Raw genomic sequence first — 24,184 nt, 5'->3', positions numbered from 1 at the left:
ACCTTATAAATAGACCTGATCTGGCGGCCATTTTACATTCTGTCTTTTGTCAGTGTAGGGAAAGGACGCTGTGTGGAGCAGGGACAGTCAGTTTAGTCACTAGCTATTACTATTAGGTCCACAAAAGTCCTTTTAAGGACTGGTATAGGTGTACAGTATATAGGGTTGTACACGTATAATATACTTTCTTTCAAATATACAAAGTATATTATGGTGTACTGCTGACTGCTGTGCTGCTGAGTGCTGACCGATCTGCAGCTGTCTTTTATCAGTGTAGGGACTGAGGGACAGTCCCTTCTGGCTCCAGATCCTGGATTCAGGTTACTGAACTTTGGCTATGTTTGGACTATGTTTGTTCTTTTTAGTTTTATTATTAAACAAGTGTGATTTAACTGTATTTCTGTTTCAGTCTGATTTCATGGTTTCGGACAGCACTAACACACAGAAAAATACTGTGATAAATGGCACGTAACCCACTGAAATATATGGCGTTAAGCTTGCAGTAACGCACGAAAATATATTGTGTTAAACTTGCAGTAACGCACTAAAATATTCTGCGTTAAAAGTGCACTAACGCACAGAAATATACTGCATTAAATGGCACGTAATGCCATAAGGCAGAGGCAGCGGAGCGCTCCGCAGATTGTGTGATGTGCCGATCTAAACAGGTTGACCCGTTCGGATCACGGATCGGTGACGATCTGTTGCACCACTATAAGTTCCATTGTTAGTGTCAGTGAGATAAAATAAGCTCCATTGCTGTTGTCAGTGAGATAGAATAAGTCTCATTGTTGGTGTCAGTGAGATAAAATAAGTCCCACTGAAGGTATAAGTGATATTAAAGCGTTTGTTAACCCAAAAAAAAATGATCCTGTTCCCTTAAACCTTGTTATACAACACAGTGCTTGTACTGTGTCCATTTGACCCTCTGTATCACCTGTAAGCCCCTGTACACACGGTCGGAGATTCTGCCAACCAAATTCGTCGGATTTTGTCCGTCAGATTTAGTCTGACTGATTGTGTCTGAAACTGTTGCATACACACGGTCGGACTAAGTTGTGGAAAAATCCAATCTTTCAGAACGTGATGACGTAATTTCGTTACGATGGGACTAGATTCAGGCTAGTAGCCAATAGCTTTGATGTAGGAATTTGATCTGAGCATGCATGGCACTTGGTCCGATCAAAATTCTCTACACATGATCGGATTACGTCCGACCGGCCCAGTTGGTCGGGAAATATTTCCAACATGTTGGAAAATTGGGTCGGACGGAGATTCGGACGGAATCAGTCCGATGCATACCACACACAGTCGGATTATCTGACGACACGGTCCAATAAGACGCATTCCGAAGGATTCTCCGACCGTGTGTACGCAGCTTTATACCTGTCTGATCCTGCCAGTTTCTATCCTCCCCTCTGTACGCTGACTCCGGTTGACGTCAGCTGCAGTGCTTGACCTCACCTGCTTGAACTGTCAGCTGGGGAGGAGAGGAGAGACAGAGCCAAGGAGTCCCATGATCGCAGGGAGCCGATGTGTTATCAGTACAGATAAGCATATTTACGATATAACGCAGACACAGGGGAACTTATTGTTCTAATACAGAGGGGATGGGAGCTTTTTATACAGGTGCCTTAACAACCATTTTAAATAAGTATCATTATTAGTGTAACCCCAACCCAGTATTGGTGATCACTGGTGGTACTTACCTGATCATACACTCCGCTGCCTCTCTGCTGATGTCAGAGTTGTACTTTCACTGTCAGAAAGATCACTGCTCCCAACTGTCTGCTATAATTGCAGTGCCTGGTGATGTATCCCAGAGAGTGTTCCAGCAATCATCACCTCACTCTGCACAGTGTCCTGGAACATGTGAGACATGGACATTATGGGACAGTAGAATAAATCCTGGGACTGTCCTACATCATCCAGGAACACTTGGCAACAACAATGACAAAGCCGTGTTCACACTACAAGATGTTTCTCGGGCTGCAGTTCCTCTGAGCTCCACAAGGTGGTGATCTCACCTCTACCCAGACAGGAAGTTTCCAATGGAAGACAGGAAGTGATATCAGGTACAGACAGGAAGTGATGTCAGGTATAAATAGGAAGTTCCATGTGGTAGGAAGTAGAGAGGAAACATTGTTGGAGGATGATGATGAAGAAGAAGCAGCAGAGGAGGTAATAAGATCTTATTTTCTATTTACACCCAGTAACCCCCCCCGTCATGTCCGTCCTCTTCCTCCATAGTCACTGTGATGTCTTTTATCTCCAGCAGATGATGATACACACACATATAGTGTGGAAATGTAGAATATCCCCGTATATTACAATGAGGGAATTTATGGTCTGTATCACGAGGGGAGTTATTGATGTCAGTAAATGTCGGTTGCAGACATTGTATGTGGGGGGAATGAAATGATAATAAAGGTCGGGATTAGGGAAGATTTCTGTAAGATTTTACACAGGAATGATCAGCGATCCCTCCAGAGATGCTATGATGAGTCTCACAATAGGGGTCTGACAGGGACGGGATTTTGGGGGGATAAGATGGTCAACCCTGATTGAGGAGGGAGGGAAATTTTAGCAAGAGACATCAAGATGTGAATGAAAATAAATTTTTCAGCTGAATACAATTGTTCCGGCTGGACTGAATAACGATATGGAGCTGTTTGTTTTTGATTCATCTGTTTTATAGTATTTTATATCCTTTTCCCAGTTATTGATTATAAATAAAGTTGTGTATGAATTAAGTGATGTATGATGATATAGAAGATGTTTTCTGTTCAAATAATTTTATTGACAACAACAACAAGCAAAAAGTACAAATGGTATAGTCACTGTTACAATCGTTTGCAAGGAACAGACATTGGTAGCAGAGCTGTTGCAGAAGGAGATAAAGGAGAATAGAGGAATGTGCAGTAGTGCACACAGAGTGATTTGCATTTTGGGATACAATAGAATCGTATATCAAAAAATAAAATAAAACAATGAGAATGTTAATGTCACTAGATTATAGGCTCAGAAATTATTGGGTCAGCCAATGAGAGGAGAGACTCTGCCCGAGCAAGCTGGGCAACAGTAACGGAGATGTAAGAAGAAATAAGTGCTACATCATCAACAAATTTTAAGGAGTGGGAAAAGAAGGGTAAGAAATAGAAGTGAGATAAGGAAAGGGGAGAGTGGAGTGAAGGAAAAGATGGAGAAGGAAGGTGGGGTAAAAGAAAAGGGGAGCTAGTTCCGGCCAGGTGGTCCACGGGTGCTTAGGGGGCTGAAAACAGCCCAATCCCCTGGTCTCCCTCTCCCTCTCCCTTCTTTAGCACTGGTCCCCAAAAATTAACTTATGCCGTGGCCGGACTTTGACAGCAAGGTCCGACGGAACTAATCCGTCTGACAATTCGATTGTGTGTGTGTGCTTCATCGGACCTTTGTTGTTGAAAAATCAGACGGACTTTAGATTTAAAACATGTTTCAAATCTTTCTGACGGACTCGAGTCCGGTGGAAAAATCCATTAGTCTGTATGCTAGTCCGATGGACGAAAACCGATGCTAGGGCAGCTATTGACTACTGGCTAAGAACTTCCTTATTCTAGTCCGGTCATACGTCATCACGGTCAAATCCATCGGACTTTGGTGTGATTGTGTGTGGCCAAGTCCGTTCGTTCGGAAAGTCAGTCAGGAAGACTGCCGAACATAGTCTGCCGGAAAGTCTGGTCGTGTGTACACGGCATTAGTGTCCGATTTGTCTGCCGCAATGTCGTAGTCCTGCTAAAAATTGCTGATTGCCGCCATTACTAGTAAAAATGCCATAAATCTATCCCCTAGTTTGTAGATGTCAAAACTTTTTTGCACAAACCAATCAATATACACTTTTTGGTATTTTTTTTTTTTATCAAAAATATATATCAGAATACATATTGACTTAAATTGATAAAGAAATTCGATTTTGTAAACATTTTATTGGATTTTTTATAGCAGAAATAATTTTTTCCAAAATTGACGTTTTTTTTTGTTTAGAGCACAAAAAATATAAACTGCAGAGGTGATCAAATACTACCAAAAGAAAGCTCTATTTGTGGGGAAAAAAGGACATTCATTTTGTTTGGGTACAGTGTCACATGACCACGCAGTTGTCCGTTAAAGCAATGCAGCGCCGTGTCAAAAAAAATGGCCTAGTCATGAAGGGAGTGAAACCTTTCAGGGGCTAAAAAGTTTAAAGGAGAACTTCGGGCAAACAAATGTTTATGTCCTTGTTAATGATCTCCTACCATCACCAAATATGCAATCCATCTTCTTTTTAGCCCAGTAGTTGCTCTGTAATAGCTTGATGATTTTCAAATAAAAAAGTTACTGCCCAGCGATTTCCTGTTTGTAAGACTGGAGGCTGCTCTTGCCCCAGCCACTGGTCTTGGCACAGCCCATTTGTAGTTCTCTTCACAGTAAACAGGGATGTACTTCCGTCCCTGCTTGCTGTAGCGAGGGGATAGGACCCAGACCCCTGGTCTGTACCGCCCATTGGAGATAGTGTCCTCCTCCTCTGCTCCCTGTCAGAATGCCATACCACCGACCGTCCACCCGCCCACCATTTGTCACTGCTGCACGGGGATCACAATAAGAATTGGGAAGATTGCCGGAGGGATCACACAGAGCGGAGATCTTCCGATGTGACACAAGTGGTATATAAAACACCAGCGGCTGTCCAACAGCACCTGGGAACAATGATGGTCCAGGAGGAGGGACTTTGTTGACAGCAACCGGGATTTCATATACCAGCTGTGTCACAGTGGGAGATCTCTGCTCTGTGTGATCCATCCAGCAATCCTCACAATTCTTATTGTGATCCCTGCTTGTGGGCACTGATAAGTTTTGATATGCAGCACAAATGAGGCTGCGCTAATAAAGCTGTACTGATGGGCACTGATGAGACAGCACTGATATGCTGCACTGATGAAACTGCGCTGGTGGGCACTTTTATGCCGCGTACACATGACCGGACTTTCCGGCAGAAAAGGTCTGACGGAATAATTTCATCGGTTATTCCGATCGTGTGTGGGCTTCATCTGACTTTTTCTTTTGACGGATCTAGAACTAGAACATGTTTTAAATCCTTCCGACGGAATCAATTCCTATTGGGAAAACCATTTGTTTGTATGCTATTCCGATGGACCAAAAACGACACAAGGGTAGCTATTGGCTACCGGCTCTTGAACTTCCTTTTTCTAGTCCCGTCATACGTCATCGCCTTCTAAATAAATGGACCTTGGTGTGATCGTGTGTAGGCAAGTCCGTTTCAGCGGAACTCCGTCAGAACTCGGTCTGAAAGACCGTCAGAGTTTATTCTGATGCAAAAAACGTGTGTGTGTGTGTGTGTGTGTGTGTACGTGGCATTAGGCTGCACTGGTGGGCACTGATATGTTGCACGGATAAGGCTCTGATGAGGTGACACTGATGAGGTGACACTGATGGGACTACAGGGATGGGCACTGATGGGCACTAATGAGGCTGTATTAATGACCATGTCCACTGCCGTACTGACACCAACCAATGGCAAACATCTGTAGGAGGGGTTTCCACCATCCCTGCAAAGTTTCATTTTTATGTATTCTGTTCAGTTTCATGTGTATTATATGTGACGTTTATTGAGATTTACTGTGAATTCAAAGGTTTCACCTAGTTATTGATTAGTAAGTTAGCACTGTATTTTTGTTTTTATCACATGCTGATATTTACTTGTGCCACAAACTGATGTAAAGCAGCATGTCCCGGCTCTTTCTGTGGTGCAAATTGGGATGTTCTCATATACACTATACAAGTACTGATTGCTGTAATTCAGTATTAAAACTATTCCTACTCACACAGCTTTGAGATCTTTTCTAACAGCAGAGTACAACGGGTAAAATATATCATTCTGGGCATGTATCTACACCTCAGTACTGATTACATAAAGCAAGTCAGGGCAATATGTTTATCTCCCGTTGTGGCTGGAGGAAGAGAGATCACATGTAAAGTTAGGGAAGGAGGGAAATAGAAAAGATTAGAGCAGTGGACCCCAACCCCCGGGCCGTGGCCTGCTGCCGGGCCATGGCCTGTTTGCAGCCGGGCCACAAAGGCTGCACTGTCTAACGTGCAGCGGGCGAGCAGAGAGGTGACATCATCTCTCAATGCCCGCCTGCATCACTGCTGTTCCGCCCTCATAGTGGGGCCTCTGCACTGTTAGCGATGAGGCAGGCGAGCAGAGAGGTGAGATAATCTCTCACCGCCCACCTACCTCACTGCTGTTTTCCCTCACTCAGAACCCACCACTCCAGGCTGGCCTCTGAACTAATCTGCACACCTGTGCTGCCACCACTGCAGTGGCAAGCTACAGCTGGTGGCATGCGATGTGGCAAGTGACAAACCGCATCCGGTGACAGGGCTACATGGCAAGTGACAATCCACATCAGAAGTCTCACACGGGGGAGAAGCCGTATTCCTGTCCTGAGTGTGGGAAATGTTTTTCACAGAAGTCAAATCTTTACATACATCAGAGATCTCACACAGGGGAGAAGCCGTATTCCTGTCCTGAGTGTGGAAAATGTTTTTCACAGAAGACCAATCTTTACACACATCAGAGATTGCACATGCGGGAGAAGCCGTATTCCTGTCCTGAGTGAGGGAATTGTTCCTCACTGAAGTCCTGTCTTCCTGTACATCAGGGATCCCACACAACCCTTGAGGTGTATTAGTGGCTTAAGTGTTGTACCATGTTGGCTTTCATTGGCCGAGTACATTTTGGGGTGTAGAGAGGTAAGTAGATCTTTGAAATGAAGGACATCACCTTCAGAATGTCTGTGTGAGGTTTACTGATAATGATATAGCGGGTTACAGAGCTAGAAGCTTGAGATCTGATATATCTTTATCAGTAAACTTTACAGAGACAAGACAGAAATTTTGAAGTTGATGTTCTTTATTTTCAAGGCTCTACTTACCAGTGGTGACCCCGAAGCGCATCTCTTTGTCTTCAGTCCATACTTCTCCCATCCCCCATTAGGAGGGAAGGAGAAGCCTCAGATGTACTAGGTGAGAACTTCTTTCCTTTGCTCCTGTGTGGGTTTGGGTGGCTTGGCGGAGTGCGGCATAAGAGGGAACACCGCTTGTCTTTATATTTCTACATATTTTGTCTGGGTAGGGGTTATTCATTGGAAAATATTTATAATGTTTGATTTGGTGAAAATCATTTCTGTTTTCACTTTGAGGGGAGATATTATGTGTGGTTTGATAAAGTGATTGGCTCAATGGTTACCACTTCACTTACATGTTTCGTTTTTATATAATGCATGAACAAATATGACAATCATTCATTCATCCATGTCACGTGTTGGTCTGATTTTATTTCATACAGTGATTTCCTATGATCATTGGGTCCATCTAGAGGCCATAATGCGGTATTAAACTATTTTTCTTAATTTTAGGTATTTTGGAACTAATACCTCAGTATGGCCACTAGCTGGCACTGACGATTATAGGAAGTCACTGTGTTTACTAAAATACGTCCAGAATTTCTCATGGCTGGACACATGCTTGTCACCCTCACCCAGCATATTTTTTAAATAGGCCCTTTAGTTTACTATGTCAGGGCGGTTTCATACAAATACCTGAGATCATACTTCATGCATTTATGAGTACAGGAGACATTGAAGGACATAAATAAAATAAAACCACATGATTAAACCAATCATTGATTTAAAAGCAAAAATACCTAATTTGGCCGTTAGACGGCACTAAGTATCATAGCAATTAACGCCATCTAGTGTCCAAATGCAACATTTTCCATTTTAAATCTATGGAAAATATTTATCCAGCAAAGAAAATCACCTAATAACATTCATTGTTTCCCCATTCACATAGAATGTACATGCATTGTCACTGAGCAAATTGCTATGCAAATGTTCTAATATTTACCTCCTAAATGTCAGGAGACGTTTATATAAAGATGGGAAGTATGTAGCAGATAAATGAATAGACCTCCTAGCAATGTTATTACCAGGCTGCCGCTAGGGGGAGCTCTAATGTTTAGAGTGCGACCACAGCATAGTGATCCCATCTAGCTCACATTAACCCTTAAAATGCAGATTTTTGGGACTGTAGTTTAGATAAAACCCCCAAACATATTTTCTGAAAGCAGAGGCCCTGGAGAATAAAATGGTGGTAATTGTTCAGGTTTTCCTCGTACACAAATGTCACCTTCATATCCGGGTTTATTTTCTACTTTTCCCCCATTTTCTAAAGTGTGATCTTTTCTACAATAATTTGTTATAATAATGTAACACGTTGTGTATTGTTTTGTACACAATAACGACTCTGCCTCCACATTCCAGACGAGTCATTTTCCTGATCAATTGGATTTCGACCTTTTCACCATTTTATTCATTTGTTTTTATTTATTTTTTTGCACTCTTGTTAAAATTATAATAAAAATATATTATATGAAAAAAATTGTGTGTCGTTACAATGACAAACTTCAGTATCCAGAAATGGCTGGTAGGTGACACTTACATATACAGCCCAAGGAAGTGACAAAAAGCCCCTAGGAACCTTTGGAGGAACCCTGGCTGAGAAAGGCTGGACTAGGCAGGCATTTATTATTTTTATACAGTATTTATAAAGCGCTAACAATTTGCGCAGCACTTTACAATGTTAGGGCAGATAGTACAATACAATTCAATACAGGAGGAATCGGAGGGCCCTGTTTGTTAGAGCTTACAATCTAATGCCGCGTACAAACGAGCGGACTGTATGGCGTACTTAGTCCGTCGAAACACATTTCAGCGGACAGTCCGCTCGTGTGTGGGCTTCAGCTGACTTTTTCAGCGTGCAGTCCGGCGTACTAAGAATTTCGGATTTTTCGAAATTCTGTCCGTCGTACTTTGGTTTCAGCGGACAATCCGCTCGTCAGTATGCTAGTTCGACGGACTAAGAATGGCGCATGCCCAGAAAGGATTTACACGGCGGAAGGGTGCTTTGCTGTGTATTGGACTTCATATTTCTAGTCCCGTCGTACACGTCATCGCGCAAGCTTTCAACGGACTGTTTGTGCATCCGTGTGTGGTCAAGTCCGTTCAGTGGAAAGTACGACGGACTGTCCGTCGGATTGTATGACGAAACTAAGTACGCCATACAGTCCGCTCGTGTGTACGTGGCATTAGAGGGAGGTTCAAGTGATACAAAAGGTAATAACTGTGGGGGGATGTGCTGATAAGAGAAAATAAAAGTATAATTGTTAGGCGAGGGCAGAATAGGCTTCTGTAAATAGGTGAGTTTTCAGGGATCATCTAGAGGGAGATAGGTGGACAGATTGGGGTAGGGAGTTCCATATGAGAGGAGTATCTCGGAAGAAGTCCTGGAGGCGAGAATGGGTAGAGGTGACAAGGGAACTAGAGAGCAGGAGGCCTTGGGGAAATGAAGAGAGTGATTTGGTTGGTATCTTGTGTAAGCTCTCGAGGACATCTGTTGAATAAATGTCCCCCTACCAGAAAAGCCTAAACAAACACAACAAATGTTTTAGTGTGAGACTGGGATGGTCACAAATACAGTATAATATTAATATATATATATTATATACTAGATATGTGCACACTGAAATATTTTGTTTCGGAATTTCGTCCGAAAAATGTATTAATTTAGTTGCTCCCGAAATTCATTTTTTATTTATTTAGTTTTTCGTTAAAAAAATGCATTCGTCTGAAAATCCAAATTTTAATTAAGGTCAAATCTGTCATTGAAGGCTTATGGTGTCTGTCGAATGTTCAAAGAAGATTCGACGGAGCAGCTAGACTGTACAATGCCGTATAGTTTAGCTGCTCCGTCAAATCTTCTTAGAACTTTCGACAGACGCCATAAGCAAAAGATTTGAGGTTTGTATGTTTTTCGCTGCTTTGTCGAATCTTTGTCGTTCATGTTGAATGTATATAGTTCAAACAGAAAATGGACTGGTGATAGTGATCACTGATCAGACAGGTAACTATGATAGGGTATATAGAATCTCAATCTATAATATAGAATCTATAATAATAAATCCCCCCCGCCCACAACACGGGCAGCCTCTGAGGCTATCACAACACTAGTATCACTATCAAGTTCACAACACTAACACAATAGCAGCAGATTATTATTAAATAGTTAAGTTGAACTGTAGCTTGCTTCACTATTGTTCTGCTGCTGTGCTTATGCTTAATTGCTAAATAATTCAGGTTCTCTGACAAACGGACCAGCTAAGATTGACTGTCTTCTGAAATGATTCAGTGTGTGTGTCTCTCTCTGCTAGCAATCGTAAGTGAAAGTAAGTTGGCTGTACGTGTGTACTTAGTTCTTATCATCATCATCATCATTATTATTATTATTTTACTTCCCCCACCCAATTCCAGCAGCCATCTTTTCTCTCTATGTCGAATCTTTTCTCTCTGTCAAATCTTTTCTCTCTATGTAGAATAATCTTGGACTAATAGAGTTAAGGTTAGGCACATTCGACCACAGGTTCGATAGACACAGATTGTTATCGTCAGCGTCATGTCGAATCTCCTATCAATAGCAAACTGTTGTCGCAACGAAAACGAAGCATTTGTTTATGTTGGATCTTTCATTTTTCGGATTCTGCACTTTCGATAACGAAAATACCTGAAATTCGGATGAAAACTAATATCTATTATATACATAAAAAACACATCAGATGCAATCATGGGCGTCTGCAGCAGGGGGCAAGAGGGGGGTCAAGTGCCCCCCCTGGAATCCCCAAGGTGTCTGCCGTAGCCGCCACCATGCTGCATTTTTTTCACTTTCTTTTTTTTCATTTTTTTTGTCCGCTGGTGGCTGCATCCTCTGCCCTCTCCGACTCCTATGGATCAGAGCGCTGGATGGCTCTGTGTACTGCGGCCGCTCTGTAACATGGCCCCGCCCCCTCAGACCAGCTTGTGTGATAGTAAAGAGAATCAATGTTCCCCCCTATCACGCGAGCCGGTCTGGGGGGCGGGGCCATGTTACAGAGCGGCCGCAGTACACAGAGCCATCCAGCGCTCTGATCAAGAGAAAGAGATGCTGCAGGTACAGTCCACCCTATGTGCCACAGTGCCTGGATAGGAGGATCGGGGGGGCTGCCAATTCTCCTATCCAACTTATTTTACTGTCCTCAGTTCACCTTGTGCTCCCTGCCCCCCCCACCCCAGTGCTCTCCTCCACCACCACACTCTCCTGTCCCCCCTCTCTCCTCCACCACACTCTCCTGTCCCCCCTCTCTCCACCACCACACTCTCCTGCCCCCCTGTCTCCTCCACCACCACACTCTTCTGCCCCCCCCCCCTCCAGTGCTCTCCTCCACCACCACACTCTCCTGTCCCCCCTCTCTCTCCTCCACCACACTCTCCTGCCCCCCTCTCTCCTCCACCACACTCTCCTGCCCCCCTCACAGTTTTCTCCTCCCCTGTTCTTGCTGCCCCCCCCAACTCTCCAGCTCTCCCCATCCTTCTCTAGCCACCATCCCAGTGCTTCCCCCAGTGCTCTTCAGCTCTCCCCATCACTCTTCAGCCCCCACCCCAGTGCTCTCCAACCCCCCATTCTCCCCACCCCTGTTCTTTCTGCCCACCTGGTGCTCTCCAGCCCCCCCCCTAGTGCTCTCCACCCCTGTTCTTTTTGGCTCCCCCCAGCACTCTCCGCTCCGCTCCCCCTGCATTCTGCCCCCACCCATGTACTCTCTAACCCTACCAGTGCTCTCCACCCCCCATAGTGCTCTCCAGTCCCCAGTGCTTTCCACCCCTGTTCTTTCTGGCCCCCACTGGTGCTCTCCACTCCCCCCTGCTCTTTGTACCCCCCAGTACTCTCCAGCCCCCGTGCTCTGCACCCCTGTTTTTCTGCTCCCCCAGTGCTCTTCACCGCACCACACTCTCCTGCCCCCCCGTGCTCTCCTCCACCACAACACTCTCCTGCCCCACCTGCTCTCCAGCTCTCCCCAATCCTTCTCTAGCCACCATCCCAGTGCTCTCCCCCGTTCCCCCCCCCCCCAGTGCTCTCCCCCCTGTTCCCCCCGTGCTCTCCCCCCCTGTTCTCCACTCCCCCCAGTGCTCTCCACTCCCCCCAGTCCGTTCTCCTTCCCAGTGCTTTCCACTCCCTCCAGTTCTGTCCCCCCCCCCAGTGCCCTCCACTCCCCCCAGTGCCCCCCCCGTGCTCTCCACTCCCCCCCTGTGCTCTCCACTCCCCCCCTGTGCTCTCCCCACCTGTTCTCCCCCCAGTGCTCTCCACTCACCCCAGTGCTCCCCCCGTGCTCTCCCCCGTTATTTCCCCCCCCAGTGCTCTTCAGCTCTCCCCATCACTCTCCAGCCCCCACCCCAGTGCTCTCCAGCCCCCCATTCTCCCCACCCCTGTCCTTTCTGCCCCCCTGGTGCTCTCCAGCCCCCCTGGTGCTCTCCAGCCCCCCCAGTGCTCTCTACCCTTCGTGCTCTCCAACCCTGCATTTTGCCCCCACCCATGTGCTCTCCAACCCCCATAGTGCTCTCCAGTCCCCCGTGCTTTCCACCCCTGTTCTTTCTGGCCCCCACTGGTGCTCTCCACTACCCCCTGCTCTTTGTACCCCCCAGTACTCTCCAGCCCCCGTGCTCTCCATCCCTGTTTTTCTGCCCCCCCCAGTGCTCTTCACCGCCCCACACTCTTAGCCCCCCCAATGCTCTCAGCCTACCGTGCTCTCTACCCCTGTTCTTATTGGCCCCCCCAGCGCTCTCTGCTCCCCACCCCTGTGATCTCCACTCCCCCTCACTCTTTGCCCCCACCCATGTGTTCTCCAACCCCGCCAGTACTCTCTACTCTCTAGTACGCTCCCCCTTCTCTCCAACTCCCACCCAGTGCTCTCCACTTCCCCAGGACTAGAGGACAGGCTGACTGGGGCCGAAAATGAGGATGGCTGAAGTTGCAGGTGGCCAGGGACCACTCCATCTCACAGCAGACAGATCCTCTGGAAGGAGCACCGTCCCCATCCAAAACAAGAACAGACCCTGCCTGCTGCTGCCCACCATGGATATCCTGCTGGCATGCAAGGTACCGTACCAAGCATCAACAACACACCTTCCCACAGACAGGGACTGCAGACTGGGACATGGGGCACAGGAGGGGCTGCAATGATGGGCACAGTAAAGCTGCATTTGATGGACACAGTGAGGCTGCATTTGGTGGGCACAGTGAGGCTGCATTTTGTGGGCACAGTGAGGCTGCATTGAGCACTTGCATCAAGTCTGCAGTCTCTGACCATCTCCTGTAGCATGTCTGCAGTCTCTGAGGGAGTCTGGAGAGGAGTCAAGAGTGGGAGCACCGCCGGGATGGGGGTCATGGGAAAAGTCAGACTTGTGTGGACTGTGGACAGGAGACTATAGGATAAAACCAGAGCCACCAAGCTGGAGCCGACTGACTGAGCCCTGCACAGTGCACCTGAGAGGAGGTCAGTGAAAGCACCGCCAGGCCAGTCGGGGGGGGGGGGGGGGGGGGTCACTGATGTAAGGGGGGAGTGAACACTATAATGTAAGGGGCACTGATATAAAGGGTTTCCTCCTTATATTAGTAATCCACCCCCCTTACCTTCGAGTATTCCTTCTGCAGAAGGTGGTCCCCCCCCCACGTTCTGAGTTTCTGGGGTCCCCCTTGATGATTGATCACTTACCACTATTAACTGGTAAAATGTATGGTTTTCCCTTTCATGAACAAGAAAATAATGACGTTATGCTGTTGGGCTGGTATAATAATGCTGTGAGGCTGGTATGAATTTTTTTTCCAGGGCTGGTTTGTGAAAGCATGGGCATCCGCAAGGTTACTCAGGTGGCTGCGTACCATGCCCATATAGCCTAGAGAATGTACATCTTTTTACATTGCAATACGTCTGTTGTTACCATATTTTTATCTTGATGAAAACAGCCTATACAGTGACAGTATGAGATCAAAATATGGCCACAACAGATGTATTGCAATGTAAAAAGATGTACATTCTTTAGGCTATATGGGCATGGAACACAGTCACCAGAGTAACTTCCAATACAAAGCAAAGATGAATTATCTGTTATATCACACATATGTATTACCAGTGGAAAGATTTTCATGAGATTGTCGAAAGGGGGCGGAGCATGAGTGGCCTTAAAATGATGCCCCCCCTTGGAAAAAGTTCTGCGGACGCCCATGGATGCAATGCATTCCACCCTTCCCTGAAAAACATTTTTTGCACTCAGGACAGGAATATGGCTTTTCCCCAGTGTGAGATCTTTGATGTTGGATTAGACTTGACTTTTCTGAAAAACATTTCCCGCACTCAGGTCAGGAATACGGCCTCTCTCCTGTATGGGATCTTTTATGCACGTTAAGGTTGGATTTAGAACGGAAACACTTCCCGCACTCAGTACAGGAAAACCTCCTATCTGTTGGAAGGACGGCACCGTCCCTCACAGTCTGAGGTTCCTCAGGATAAGAGGAATACGATGGTCCATCTACACTGTGTGGTGCCGGATGGACATTTGAGGTAGTTGGGTTTTCTCCTGGACTATACTGTGTGATGTCCTCATCTTCTACTTTACAGTCTGGAGACAAAGTGAGACAATCCTCTGAGGTTTTCCTCATCTCCCGTCCATCTACTAAAATAGAAATACAAAGATTATTACTAGACATGAGCTGATTGGTTCCCCTAAACCAGGACTCCGCCCACATCAGGCAGCTTTGTCTCTGAGGATCTTACAATTCCCCCCTCAAGGTAACTAGTAAATGGGTCCTCTGATCTCCTACCAGATCATTTCTTTATTCATGGACCTTAGTCAGAGAGCGAGGAAACAACGAGAACTGTCTTTTATAGGAGTGACAGTGATGAGGGGATTATAGGACGAGTGTCCCCTCCCCCTCTATCACTCATTGCCATCTTCCCAACACAAGAAGTCCTGCACTTCCTTATTTAGTCCATGATTTAGTCATGAATAACAGCGGGGCTGAGCCCCACCAGAGGTCAGAGAGTGAGGATGGGGGGAGAACAACCAAGATGAAGACTGGACTGATCCTGAAGACCCCCATCATTGGGTTATTGACTCCTCCCTCATTATCACTTTCTGTTTAATGTTCCAAAGTTTGAGGATGTTATCACATTATTATCAACATGTAAAAGTCTGTGCTCCAATCAAATCATCAGATATTAAAATGTCCAGCTGGGAGGAAATGGGTGTAACAAAAGAAAATACATATGTTTATATGTAGCAGTGGGTAGAGGGGAGAGAGGAGGATCTGTCGGGGGTGGGCGGGACCCGGCTGGGGTGGGCAGGACCAGCAGCTATCAAACACCAGCCAATGGGATCTGAGCGAGCCGCTACGTGTATGTGCCCCGCCCCTTTTCTTAAGCATTCTAATCATTGGCTGGTGATTGAGAGCTGCTGGGTCCCACCCACCCCGGACATTAAGCTCAATTCCCACCCCACCCCAGACATTAAGCTCAATTCTGACAGCTCCTCTCTCCTCTCTGTTACTTGTCATTTTCACACAGTTAATGAGTGCTCAGTGTGCCACCTGCCACCGCCAACCAGTGCCACCTGCCACCGCCAACCAGTGCCACCGCCAATCAGTGCCATCTGCCAGTGACAACCAGTGCCACCCGCCAGTGCTACCTGCCATCACCAACCAGTGTCACCCGCCAGTGCCAATAGTGCCACCCACCAGTGCCAAACCAGTACCAGTGCCAATCAGCGCCACCTGCCAGTGCCGCCCAGTGTCACCAATCAGTGCCAATGCCTATCAGTGCCACCTGCCAATGCCAACCAATGTCACCTGCCAGTGCCATCTGTCAGTTCCACGTGCCAACCAGTGCCATCTGTCAGTCTCAAACCAGTGCCACCAACCAGTGCAACCTGCCACTGCCATCTGCCAGTACCAACTGCCAGTACCAATCCAGTGCCACCTGCCAGAGCCAACCAGTTCCATCTGTTGCCAGCCTTACTCTTTCCAGTCAGCCCATAACCCTGATGTAACAGCGTTACATTAGAGTTATCGGCTGGGTGCTCCATTGTGAGTTAGGGTTAGGGGGTGAACATTACTGGCCTTACCCCCAGGAGCTGACAATCCATACCGCTCTAAAAAAACAAAAAAAAAACTGGCTCCTAACTTTTTTAACTGTCTCCTAGATTCAAAGCAAATTGGTCAAGCCCTGATGTAGAGTGTATAGTGCAGGGATAAGGAGTATGTAATGTACGATATAAATTATACAGTGTAAGGGTCAGGACTCATAATATTGGTATTCAGTAATCAGTGGTGACATAAATGTTCACATGTTCACATGAGACAAGTATCAGGAGGTCCCACACCGCTGCCTCCCATCTCCTGAGACTGAATACATTGTTTCTATGTGTTTATCAGATGATGGGGGATCTAGGTGGAGCCTCCGTACTGCTCTCTCCTTTACAATAAAGTCTCCTCTTACCCGGTGATGTGAGGGGCGGCTGATTGTCCATCATGACGTCCTTGTAGAGATCCTTGTGTCCTTCTAAATACTCCCACTCCTCCATGGAGAAATAGACAGTGACATCCTGACACCTTATAGGAACCTGACACACACAATGATACAGTCACCATCCAGACACATCCCTTGTCTGTTACTGGATAATGTCCCAGAATTCCCAGAATCCTCCTCACCTCTCCTGTCAGCAGCTCCATCATCTTCTTGGTGACTTCTAGAATCTTCTCCATGTTGTGTCTCTCAGGTTTTAGGGAGTCACATGGAGGCACTGTGATGGTCATATGATCACCTGACTTCACAAGAGGAAATCTCTATATTGAGGAACCAATAGGAATATCATGTTAGAATCCCAGAATCCTCCTCACCTCTCCGGTCAGGTCTGTGTTTTATTAATAGAGATAAGAGTGATGTCATGTGACCTCCCAGAATCCTCATCACCTCTCCGGTCAGGTCTGTGTTTTATTAATAGAGATAAGAGTGATGTCATGTGACCTCCCAGAATCCTCCTCACCTCTCCGGTCAGGTCTGTGTTTTATTAATAGAGATAAGAGTGATGTCATGTGACCTCCCAGAATCCTCCTCACCTCTCCGGTCAGCAGGTAGATGATCTCCAAGGTTGAGGTTTAGTATCTCCTCAGTCATGTGACTCCGGTCCTCCTCCATCCTCATTGGTGCCATCATGTGATCTATACAGGTCTTGTAGACGGATAATTTTGGGAAACAAAAGTAAGAATTATTTAGATGGTGTTGGTCATACAATAATAGGATGTGGATGTGAGCGGGGTAATAGGAGGGTTGCTGTACATATAAAAACTACTGCCCCCCCCCCCACGGGAACATATTTAGTCTGGACTGGTTAGCGTCTGATTTATTTATTAGCTCCTGGCACCCTCTTGGCTTGACGGATCAGAAATTCCCTTTTCTCTGATGGGTTTGGTTTCTCAACTGGTTTTGATTAGTATTAGATCTGCAGACAAGGAATGATAAATGTGATTCTTCCTTTGACTTGTTTGCTCTGAGGCCATGCTGTGAGGTCAATGTAAGGTCATCATGATTATCCAGGAAGGGGAACTTGCTGACGTTTGTCTGGAGTTGCCGGTTAATCGGGATAATTGCCAAAACTCCGGCTACAAGGCTCCAATCTCCGACAGCCTGCCGACTGACCGGAGTGATGTCACTTTCACTCTCTGCAGTAAGAGAAAGGATTGGATTGGATAGCAGGAGGATGTTGCTGGTGGGGTACAGAACTGTGAGGGAGGAGTCTGTTCTGTACTTTCCAACAGCAACCCAGTGTGGGTAGGAGGACGCCAATGGGGAGGGGGTGGAGTTTGTCCTCTTGGGCTATTTTTGTCCTGCAACATATTTCTTGACCAGTGAGACAGTGAGGTGAAGGTTTCCTTCACTTGCTGGCAGGAGCTATTTAAGAAGGTCAGAAAATGCAGGTGGGGTTGGAAGACCATCAGAAACCAACAGCCCCTATGAGCCCTAAAACCCCTCCTACCTCAGAGCCTTGCAGCCCGACTACCCCCTCAGAGGCCCCCACAGCCCTTCAGCCCCACTAACCTCTCAGAGTTGTTCAGCCCCCTCCCAATATCTTTGTTGAATGTGGATTTAAAAGTTTTTACAAAAGATCTGGGCTACCAGACTAGCTGATCGTATTCCCTTTTTGATACATCCAGATCAAGTGGGGTTTACCTCTGGCAGGGAGGGGAGAGAGAGAACACGCAGAGGGGAGCAAGTGCTATCCATATCTTACAAAGTCAGAAGAGGGAGGAGGGAGAATGGCACAAGACAGCAAGAATGGGTCCTGCTGCTGAAGTAAAGAGTCCCGGGATCAGTGGAGTCTCCCCCAGTGATCGCTGAGAACAGGGTGTGGAGCACATTCAGCCTTTTGCAGAGTCCCCTTGCTGTCCCTGATCTGCCACCAATGTGAGCACAGTGCCCTCCAACATCAGCCAACTGCTCTCCCCCTCCCCAGATACAAGCTCAAAGTTCTCCATACTGAGTGGACTCTGCTCCCTTTGCCAGCTCCGAAGGACCCATCACTGAAGCCAGCTGCAGCACCCGGAGCCTGGTGAGTGCCTGTATGTGGTGTGGGGGTCCTTGGTGTGTCTCAGCTCTCCGCACATCTCAAACGCCTCTCCTACCTCTGACAGCTGCTCTCTGGAGTTTCTGCCCAGCCCTCTGCCCCTGCTTTTCTCCTCCCCCCCCCCCCCAATACCTGGGTGCCCCTTCCAGAGCTGCCCATATTATTGGCCCGTCATCTACCCCACCCATTTCTATCCATCCTCCTCATCTCATTCCTCTGCTCATTCTCCCCTCTGACTGGCAACCCAGTTCAGACCCCCTTCCCCTCCATCTTTGCATCTTATCCCACCCTTTGGGAACGTCAGTGATAGCATTGTGGGCGCTGCAGGAAGCAATTGGCTGAAGTGAGCCCTGTGCATGTGATTGGCAGAGGTGAGCCCTGTGCGAGATGGGTGGAGGTATAGACGAGGGAACTACCAGGTTGCAAATTTCACACTTGCCATCGGGCTCTGGTGTTCCACTACTATGTGGGGTTAAAGACAGCAGGAAAGGGTCCCACTGCGGAAGTAAAGGGCCATGGAATAAGTGGCACGGGCTCAGGACCAGTGGGTCCCTTCATGGTTTCTTGCACCAGGGCCCTGAAGGTTCTAGTTACACCTCTGCCCAGAGCCCTTAGTATTTTCCTCCCTCTGACTAGACATGTGCAATTTGTTTAGTTCCAAATTCGTTTTTTAACGAATTTTGACAAATTCGTTAATTCTGAATTTTTCAGTTTCCGAATCTCCGAATTTCCAGATTTTCAAAAATTCGGAATTTCCAAATTCAGAATTTTCCGATTTTCGAAAATCAGAAAAAAAAAGAAAATCTGTTTAAATTTAAATAATAACTATTAAATTATAGGTATTGGAATTCCCTTTCAAATTTGTCTGTTAGTGAATGTAACGAGTACGAATTTATCCGAAGTTACGAATTATCTGAAATAACGAATGCCACATCTAACCAAATGGAACGTAACGATCTAATAATAATAAAACCTTTTTATTATTATTAATTATTAATTTGTTCCGTTCCATTTGTTTAGATGTGGCATTTGTTTTTTCAGATAATTCGTAACTTCGGATAAATTCGCACTCGTTAATTTAATTGTTAGTTATTAATTAAACTGATTTTCTTTCTTTTTTTCAGATTTTCAGATTTTTTAGACTTTCAAATCTTTGAATTCCCGAATTACGAAAATTCAGAAAATCAAAAATCCGAAATTCAGAAATGCGAAAATTCCCAAAATTTCAGAATTTCCAAATTTTTGATTTTCCGAAAAAAATCAAACAAACTAATGAAACCGAAACTAAAATGAACTCATTTTTTGTCAGTGCACATGTCTACCTCTGACACCAATGATGGAACATATTCTTCATGGCAGGCTGGGGATGGTTTTCCTCTTCCTGACCAGCAATGTAAGGGGCTCTATGCTCCATACTCCTGACCCCTGCACTCCATCATTATGTTGGCTGCATATTGCCATGATATCCCATTGGCTGCCTGTGTAGTGGAATAATTGCCCTTTGTAGGCCATGTATGGTCAGGATGGTCATTGTTTTGTCAATTTATTGTCAGTGCTGTTTGTTTAGAGGAGCATATTACTAGAATTTATCCCCGAAGAGAATGTTCCGGCCCCATAAATGGGGAAATGCTCTGACCCCGAAGGGGTTAATCTACAAATAATAAATGTTCTTGCAGTGCTTGCACTATGGACAAAATATCTGAATCCATAACACGATAGTTCCAATAACAACTGTCAGACAACTCCTGGGGTAACCTGACAGCATTTACTCCGAAAACACCTGGCTGTCGATGGGTGTGCTGGGCCCTGTAGTCCCACAGAGTTCATGGTGCCTGTGAACCAACAGATGCCCATATAGCAGTAAATGGGGAATACGGACATAAGGAGCAGAAGCACTAACCCATTGCCAGGGTCCTCCACAGAGCTCACCCCTGCCGGTGACTTCCTGCAATGCCCAGCAAGGTGCTTTATTCTCTGTGACCCCAAACATGGCACAATTCAGCCACTAAAGTTCCCAAGTGATGACAAAGGGTGGGATGAGGACACCTCTCCTAACCTGGTGATATCAGACGTGTTTGGATTGGAAAATGCCAATCTTTGTCCAGGAGGGCTATTGGCAGATGAAGAGGTCCTAAAAAACAAAAACAAAAAAAAAAAAACTCTCCTACCCCCACCCAGATTCCTTAACAATTTATAGCTCAGAATGACATCTTCTATATTGTCATATCACTAAATTCATACATAACATTGTTTATAATCATAACTGGTAAAACAATATAAAATACTATAAACATAAAACAGATAAATCAAAAGCAAACAGCTCAATATCAATATTCAGTCCAGCCGGAACAATTGTATTCAGCTGAAAAATCCATTTTGATTCCCATCTGGGTGTCTTCTTGATAAAATTCCCCCTCTGCCCTCCAAGTTCATTATCTCATTTCCTCAAAATCCCGTCCCTTTCAGATCCCTATTGTGAGACTCATCATAGTGTCTCTGGAGGGGCGCTGATCATTCCCGTGTAAAATCTTACAGAAATATTTTCTAATCCCGACCTTTAATATAATTTCATTCCCCCCACATACAATGTCTGGAACCGACATTTACTGACATCAATAACTCCCCTCGTGGTACAGACCAGAAATCCCCTCATTGTAATATACAGGGTTATTCTACATCTCCACACTATATATGTGTGTATCATCATCTGCTGGAGATAAAAGACATCACAGTGACTATGGAGGAAGAGGACGGACATGACAGGGGGTTACTGGGTGTAAACAGAAAAAAAGATCTTATTACCTCCTCTGCTGTTTCTTCCAGTAATGTCTTCTAGTGCCTGCCACATGGAACATCCTGTCTGTCCCTGACATCATTTCCTGTTTGTACCTGACATCAGTTCCTGTTTGTACCTGACATCACTTTCTGTTTGTACCTGAGATCACTTCCTGTCTGTACCTGACATCACTTCCTGTCTGTATTTCATAGAAATTTCCTGTCTGGATATGAGTGAGATCACCATCTTGTGGAGTTCAGAGGAACTGCAGCCTCCCAAGAAATGTCTCCTAGTAACCACTCCTATAAATTATCTACCTTCAGTGCCGATCCAGACCTCCCTGGAGCCCTAGGAAAAATTCTGCTAAGGGGCCCTCTACCTGACCTGTGATGCCGTGAGCTATGTAAACCATTTGCCATTGCCACACAGTCACACCCGGCACTTCACTTCCAATACAATCCTCCCTCCTTTAAACAAAACAGTCAAAGAAGTACATATATATATATATTACATCAGAGTCCCCAGAGAGCCTTCCCCTACATCAGGGTCCCCAGAGAACCCCCCTTACATCAGGGTCCCTAGAGAGCCTCCCCCTACATTAAGGTCCCCAAAGAGCCTCCCCTTACATCAGAATCCCCTGAGAGCCTCCCCTTGCATCAGGATCCCCTGAGAGCCTCCCCTTACATCAGTGTTCTCAGAGTCTGCTCCTACATCAGGGTCCCCAAAGATGCTCCCCCTACACTAGGGTCCCCAGAGAGCCCCCTTACATCAGGGTCCCTAGAGAGCCTCCCCCTACATTAGGGTCCCCAGAGAGCCTCCCCTTATATCAGGATTCCCTGAGAGCCCCCCTTACATCAGGGGCCCTAGAGAGCCTCCCTTACATCAGGATCCCCTGAGAGCCTCCCCTTAAATCAAGGTCCCCACTGACCCCCCCCCCTTTACATCAGTGTCCTCAGAGTCTGCCCCTACATCAGGGTCCCCAAAGAGGCTCACCCCACACTAGGGTCCCCAGAGAGCCCCCCTTACATCAGGGTCCCCAGAAAGCCCCTCCTTACATCAGAGTCCACACAGAGGTTCCCCCTAACATCAGAGTCTGCACAGAGGTCCTCCTTACATCAGAGTCTGTACAGAGGTCCTCCTTACATCAGAGTCTGCACAGAGGTCCTCCTTACATCAGAGTCTGCACAGAGGTCCCCCTTACATCAGAGTCCGCACAGAGGTCCCCCTTACATCAGAGTCCGCACAGAGGTCCCCCTTACATCAGAGTCCGCACAGAGGTCCCCCTTACATCAGAGTCCGCACAGAGGTCCCCCTTACATCAGAGTCCGCACAGAGGTCCCCCTTACATCAGAGTCCGCACAGAGGTCCCCCTTACATCAGAGTCCGCACAGAGGTCCCCCTTACATCAGAGTCCGCACAGAGGTCCCCCTTACATCAGAGTCCGCACAGAGGTCCCCCTTACATCAGAGTCCGCACAGAGGTCCCCCTTACATCAGAGTCCGCACAGAGGTCCCCCTTACATCAGAGTCCGCACAGAGGTCCCCCTTACATCAGAGTCCGCACAGAGGTCCCCCTTTCATCAGAGTCCGCACAGAGGTCCCCCTTACATCAGAGTCCGCACAGAGGTCCCCCTTACATCAGAGTCCGCACAGAGGTCCCCCTTACATCAGAGTCCGCACAGAGGTCCCCCTTACATCAGAGTCCGCACAGAGGTCCCCCTTACATCAGAGTCCGCACAGAGGTCCCCCTTACATCAGAGTCCGCACAGAGGTCCCCCTTACATCAGAGTCCGCACAGAGGTCCCCCTTACATCAGAGTCCGCACAGAGGTCCCCCTTACATCAGAGTCCGCACAGAGGTCCCCCTTACATCAGAGTCCGCACAGAGGTCCCCCTTACATCAGAGTCCGCACAGAGGTCCCCCTTACATCAGAGTCCGCACAGAGGTCCCCCTTACATCAGAGTCCGCACAGAGGTCCCCCTTACATCAGAGTCTGCACAGAGGTCCCCCTTACATCAGAGTCTGCACAGAGGTCCCCCTTACATCAGAGTCTGCACAGAGGTCCCCCTTACATCAGAGTCTGCACAGAGGTCCCCCTTACATCAGAGTCTGCACAGAGGTCCCCCTTACATCAGAGTCTGCACAGAGGTCCCCCTTACATCAGAGTCTGCACAGAGGTCCCCCTTACATCAGAGTCTGCACAGAGGTCCCCCTTACATCAGAGTCTGCACAGAGGTCCCCCTTACATCAGAGTCCGCACAGAGGCCCCCCTTACATCAGAGTCCGCACAGAGGCCCCCCCTTACATCAGAGTCCGCACAGAGGTCCCCCCTACATCAGAGTCCACACAGAGGACCCCTTACATCAAAGTCCGCCGCAAGGAGGTCCTCCTTACATCAGAGTCCACACAGAGGTTCCCCTTTACATCAGAGTCCACAAAGAGGCCCTCCTTACATCAGAGTCCGCACTGAATTTCCACTTACACTGTAAGGGGAGCTCTGTGGACTCTAATGTAAAGGGGAATCCTGATTTAAGGGGGGATCTGGTGTAAGGGCTGTTCTGGGAACCTTGATTTATGGGGGAATGCTATGACTCTGGTGTAAATGGGGGTCTCTGCTCATCAAAGCCTGCCCCCCCCCCCCCACAGATAACATACATCTGACATATACTACTGCCCCCCCACTGATAACATATACCCCACATATAATACTGCACCCCACTGATAACATACACCCCACCTATACTATTAGCCCCCACTAATTATATACAGCCCAGATAAAATACTGACACCCCATTCATAATATACACACCCCACATGTAATACAGACACCCCGC

The 24,184-nt window shown here is 46.8% G+C and overlaps 2 protein-coding genes across 2 annotated transcripts in view; one reads left to right on the top strand and one right to left on the bottom strand.

The window, feature by feature from the left end:
* Positions 1-24,184, top strand: part of LOC143989908 (uncharacterized) — a 103,811-nt gene that overhangs the window by 38,729 nt on the left and 40,898 nt on the right. Inside the window, 1 exon segment of the mRNA XM_077490183.1 lies at positions 6,453-6,634. Coding sequence (XP_077346309.1) covers positions 6,453-6,634 — 182 coding nt within the window.
* On the bottom strand, positions 16,344-17,097 carry LOC143989901 (oocyte zinc finger protein XlCOF7.2-like). Its single transcript, XM_077490180.1, has 3 exons — positions 17,071-17,097; positions 16,663-16,797; positions 16,344-16,574 (listed from the first exon to the last, which is right to left on the bottom strand). Exons 2-3 carry the CDS (start codon positions 16,765-16,767, stop codon positions 16,383-16,385), a joined length of 297 nt encoding a protein of 98 aa, XP_077346306.1. The 5' UTR covers positions 16,768-16,797; positions 17,071-17,097; the 3' UTR covers positions 16,344-16,382.

This window comes from Lithobates pipiens, unplaced genomic scaffold (assembly GCF_037356315.1).
Source record: "Lithobates pipiens isolate NorthernLeopardFrog02 unplaced genomic scaffold, aLitPip1_a1.2 Scaffold_18, whole genome shotgun sequence".
Taxonomy (NCBI): domain Eukaryota; kingdom Metazoa; phylum Chordata; class Amphibia; order Anura; family Ranidae; genus Lithobates; species Lithobates pipiens.
The sequence above is the reverse complement of the archived record's forward strand: the minus strand, read 5'-3'. Positions and strand labels throughout refer to the sequence as shown.